This window comes from Galeopterus variegatus, unplaced genomic scaffold (assembly GCF_000696425.1).
Source record: "Galeopterus variegatus unplaced genomic scaffold, G_variegatus-3.0.2 Scaffold13291, whole genome shotgun sequence".
In the NCBI taxonomy this organism is placed as follows: domain Eukaryota; kingdom Metazoa; phylum Chordata; class Mammalia; order Dermoptera; family Cynocephalidae; genus Galeopterus; species Galeopterus variegatus.
In genome coordinates, this window is record NW_007739402.1 from 8,131 (window position 1) to 13,468 (window position 5,338).

The 5,338-nt window shown below is 38.8% G+C and overlaps 1 protein-coding gene across 1 annotated transcript; it reads right to left on the reverse strand.

Annotated features, from left to right (window-relative positions):
• Positions 1 to 1,452: 1,452 nt before the first annotated feature.
• LOC103581538 (putative olfactory receptor 10D4) lies at positions 1,453 to 2,555 on the reverse strand. Its single transcript, XM_008563352.1, has 2 exons — positions 1,865 to 2,555; positions 1,453 to 1,694 (listed from the first exon to the last, which is right to left on the reverse strand). The coding sequence occupies exons 1-2, from the start codon at positions 2,553 to 2,555 to the stop codon at positions 1,453 to 1,455; spliced, it is 933 nt and encodes a 310-aa protein (XP_008561574.1).
• Positions 2,556 to 5,338: the final 2,783 nt, after the last annotated feature.

The window sequence follows — 5,338 nt, forward strand, 5'->3', positions numbered from 1 at the left end:
TTGTACACTGAGAACTACAAAATCCTGCTAAAAAAAAAAATTAAAGAAGATCTAGATGAATGGAAAACTATCTCATCCTCATGGATTAGAAGACAATATTGTTTCAAAAGACCAAGTATATGATTCTGTTTTTGTAAAATGTCCAGAATTGACAAGTGTATAGAGACTGAGAGTAGACTGGTGTCTGCTTATTGAGGGTGATGGTGGAACAGAGAGGTAACAGTTAAAGGGCACAGGACTTTTTTTGTGTGGTGACAAAAATGTTCTAAAATTGACCGTGGTACAATATATCTGTAAATATACTAAAAACCATTGAATTGTACACTTTAAATTGGTGAAGAGTTGGAATGTGAATTATATTTCAATAAAGCAATTTAAAAATTGTAGCAATTGAAAATGCTTGATAGTCCATTAAAACAAGAAAACGTGCTAAATATGATCACAACTAAATACATCTCTCTATACATACATACATACATGCATAGGTAATATAGATAAAATAGTACAGATATAAATATACAGGATATAGATATAAATGAAATAATTCTACAGAAAAAGTCAAAAACACATGTTCCAATTTAGGCACAAATGAGAGAGAGAGAAAAAGTGCCAAAATATTAATAGTGGTTATTTTTTGGTGGTGGGATTAGTGAGTAATTTGTATTCATTTTCCTTTTTTGCAGATTTCTAATTTTCCTCAAAGTTATTTATATGAGAAAAAATAATTATTATTTTGGAATGTCCAAGATTTCTGGAATTCAGTCCTTCTTACAGAATTCAACCTGTTGTCATAAAGAAAGAATATGCTTACCTAAGAGTAGCTGGTCTATGCTAATGTATCTTGGTAGATGTAGAGCTGTTACCTGGCTTCCAAATCGTAAGAGAATTTCTTCATATCAGGCTCAATAACATGTCATTCATCAAAATATAGATGAAAAAAATATTAAAGGCAATGGAGCAAATTTAACGGACGATAGGGTTTTTGACAAATTGGAGAACATTCTATGTAAATTCAAAGGAAGTTCCTAGAAGAAGTATTTATGTTACAATTCTTACACTACAGAGGCAGATTCAGCAAAGTTAAGAACCTTTGTTCACATGTTAGCTCAGCAACTTTCTAAATCTGTGACACTGCAGAAGTGCCTTAGCCTCTCAGTGCCTTAATCCCTTTCTCAGCAAATTGTCATAATAACATTGTCTACTTCATATAATTATTAAGATAATTTTATATGTCAGTATTTGTAAAGTGCATAGAATAATATTTGGCAAATAGGAAGCATTGCAAAAGATTTTGCTGAATAAAAAATTATGTAAACCTATCCACATAAATCACATCAGAATCTATTTAATCTCACCTATTTGACCCAAGCCCCACATAGTAATCAAATATAACAGAATAATTGCACCCAGATAATTACAAGGCAAAGTTCTGAACAGATCATGACATAAAGCTTACTCCACACCACTACCTACTCCTTGAATTAGCACCTTTCTCAGTGCCAGCTTCACATCCTTGTTTCTCAAGGTATATATCAAAGGATTCAGGGAAGGGGTGACAATATTATTCAACACCTCAACCACAGAATCCAGCCAAGGGCTGGAGGCAGGTCGGAAGTAAATGAGAATCACAGGTCCGTAGAATAGCAGGATGGAAGTCACATGGGCACTGCAGGTTGAGAAGGCCCTGCACCTGCCTTCTGCGGAACGAATCTTCAATATAGAGGTGACAATGCAAATATAAGAAGTGAGAATAAGAAGAAAACACGCGAGCGCAACAACGCCTACATTGATGAAACTCACCGTGTGCGCTAGAGAGATGTCTGCACAGGCCAGGGGCAGAACCACGAGAAGGCCCTGCGCCTGCCTTCTGAGGAACGAATCTTCAATACAGAGGTGACAATGCAAATATAAGAAGTGAGAATAAGAAGAAAACACGCGAGCGCAACAACGCCCACATTGATGAAACTCACCGTGTGCACTAGTGAGGTGTCTGCACAGGCCAGGGGCAGCACCACCGGGATATCACAGAAAAAATCATTCACCTCATTGGGGCCACAGAAGGGTAACTTAAAGACGAGGAACGTGAGAACAGATGCATGCAGAGAGGCCCCCAGCCAGGTGGCTAGAGTCAGGGTGGTGCACACCCGATGGCTCATGATGACCGTGTATTGCAGAGGGTGACAGATGGCCACGAAGCGGTCATAGGCCATCACAGTGTAGAGGAAGCACTCAGTGCAGCCCAGGAAGTGGTAAAAGAAGAGCTGGCAGGCACAGCCCTGGTAAGAGATGGTGTGTCTTTGCCCCATTAGGTAGAGCATCAATTTGGGTGAAGTCACTGAAGGAAAAAATATGTCAAATACTGACAGGTTTCCCAGGAAGAAATACATGGGGGTGTGGAGGTTGGAGGAAGGAAGGATGGCCAGAAGGATGAGCAGGTTCCCCAGCAGAGTGAGCAGGTAGAAAGCCAGAAATAAGACAAAGAGCACATTTTCCAGCCCTTTTGTATGAGGAATTCCCATCAGGAGGAACTCAGTTACTGATGTGTGATTCCTCATCTTCATGTCTACTTAGTCCTGGAAGATCAAAGAGTGGCCTCACTGAGATGTTTTCACCCCCCCCCCAAAAGTAATAACTTTATAGAACACATTGGAAACTGGTAATAACTATATACTGTAAAAAAACTTCTAAATTGGGGTCAGTTCAATTCTGTCATTAATGTGTGACACTTACGTTAAGTCATTTATTTATTTTCATCTGTTTTCTCAAAAGTAAAATGAAGAGATAATGCTAAAGGCAGTACACAGGAGAGGACGTAGAATAAACGTTACAACTGGACACATCTAAGATTAAATACTAAATCTGCCCCCCACTGTGTGACTTTAGATAACTTTGAAAAAAAAATCTGTATATCTCCTCTGAATCTGTATAAATAGCACAATAATATCTTATGGCTCTTGCGAGGATTAATGCTTTAATAGGTCTATAAAGTGCCTAGCATAATGCCTGATCCTACCTATCGTGAGGATTAATGCTTTGATAGGTATATAAAGTACCTAGCATAATGCCCGCTCCTACCCATTCTTGTAAAAAAAAATGTATTGAAGACACAAATATTCTGACCTTAATGAGCTTTCATTCCACAGTATTTCTCTAGGTCGACTTGAAGCAGTTCTGGGTATTCTACTGATGTGAATGATTTTTGAAGCTGCTTACTCCATCACCCACTGGAGCAGCTGAAAACTGAGAATTTTCTAGTGGGCATAAAGTAAAACAGAATGGAAAAGATATTTAATGTAGTAGAAAGCAATAGATAATTACCAATATTTAAAGCAATCATATTCTTTCAATACAGAATTTAGTCTCTCATAGAAGTTACGTCTGCAACATGACAGAGCATATGAAATCACCATTTAAGCTTTTAAGGTTTAGCATCATTAATCAGAATATCTTAAGAGAATACTATAGAGTCAACTAAGTCAGTATCAGCTCAAAATCAAATAGAGCCAGTTCCCACACCTTTTCCACCTTCCTCTAGTGCACATACCCATCAGGAGATGAGGAGAAGAGAGCATTCCAGGGAAAAGGCACTTACACACGGAAGGGAAATAAGGCCAACTTGGATGAAAACCAGAGCTCGCACCTACTCTATCTCTGTCTCCTTTGCCTTTAGATGCTGTGGAACATCTGTGGCTCTGAGGACAGAAGAGCCGAATGAACCTCTTTCTCAGATTCGGTCTCAGTCCTGAAAATCCAGACCCAGCAGTGTCTCTGGCCCCTGAGTGAAGGAGCAGCAATCATCCCCTCAAAGAAAATAGATGTCTTTAGTTTCTTTTGAGACCCTCTTCCCTAGTGGATACTGACTTGAAAACAGAGAACAGAGGGAGCAATTAGACTGGAGACGTTCCTCTCCTCCCTCCTTCCTTCTTTCTCCCCACTGTCTATATCGCATTACTTCTTAGATTAAAAGGCAATTATACAGCAGTATTTAGTTATATTCTATTTTTAAAGCTCCTTGATTAACAATAACTCTTGAGCATGTTTTTTCCTTTAGTAGAGAGACATCCATTGGGTTCAGATATTTGAGATTGTCCAGTGATCCTGTGGTTGAGGTATTTGTGTTTAAAGAAAGAGCTGGAGATTAGGAAAAAGAGGCAACAAACCCATCTGATGTGAGAACAAAACAAACCATGCCTGAAACTTTTTTTCTACAATTAGCTTCATAATCTCCTATTATCACTTCTACACTGATTGAATTCATATCTTACACATGTTTTGAAAACATTTCTATTTCAAGACTGCTACTGATATTTATATTAGCATACTTTAATTATTGTAACTTGGTTAAGTGCATATCTTAAGAATTCAATCTGGACTCAGCCCCAGCAGGCACTGAGGTGAGCAGAGCCCTGCATGCCACCGGGGGCACAGACTCCAGCCCCAGAGAGTCCCAGCATGCACCGAGGACAGCAGAGCTCCATGTGTCTTCCGGGGCACAGACTCAAGCCACCAGAAAGCCCTGCCCATGGCCAGAGCAGGAGCCAAGGTAGTCTGTCACAGCCACAGCCACATCTACTGTTATCACAAGGATGGTTCACCATCACAATAGCAGTCAGGGCCACTCTAGAGGCCTATCTACTCCCACCACACACATGACTATGTTGATACAAAAACAGGAGGAAATATTCATCCTCATAGCCAACTCCAGAGTAAAAGAAGAAACATGTGCTCTACCAGATGACCAAAAATCAGTGAAAAAATATTAGAACTACAAACAAACAAGAAGATATGACATCACTGAAGGAATACAATAATGCTCAAGTACCAGACCCCACACAGCAGAAAAACCTTGAAATATCTGAAAAGGAAATTTGAGCAATGATCTTAAGAAAATTCAAAATGATAAGAGAAGACCCAATTAGAGAACACAATAAATTGAGAAAAAATATCCAGGATATGAAGGAAGAAATTTGCAAAGAGATCAATACATTAAAAAAAGAATGTAACAGAACTCCTAGAAATGAAGGATTCACTCAATGAAATAAAAAAACAGAACAGAGCTTGAACAGAGGGCTACAATAAGCTAGAGAGGACTAGAGAATTTCAAGATCTGAAATTCTTGAAGAAGGTCTTCTTGAAATAAACCAGGCAGACCAAAAAAAAAAAAAAAGGAAAAAGGAATTTTTGAAAAATGAAGAAAATCTAAGAGAGCTAGTGTTGTGGCAGAAGTTGCCAAAGCAAATGCAAACACTTGGAGAAATGGAGAAGCCAGATGATTTATTACACCAGCAGTCTCAGGGGAACTACTGTTCCAAAAACTTGAGCCCTGAATGCAGGGAGA

Excerpts from the sequence above, each read along its gene's own strand:
- LOC103581538 (XM_008563352.1), bottom strand. The coding sequence starts at position 2,555 with ATGAGGAATCACACATCAGTAACTGAGTTCCTCCTGATGGGAATTCCT. Across the intron at positions 1,695-1,864 it reads GAAGATTCGTTCCTCAGAAG|GCAGGTGCAGGGCCTTCTCA; the intron begins GCAGGCGCAGGG and ends GTTCCGCAGAAG.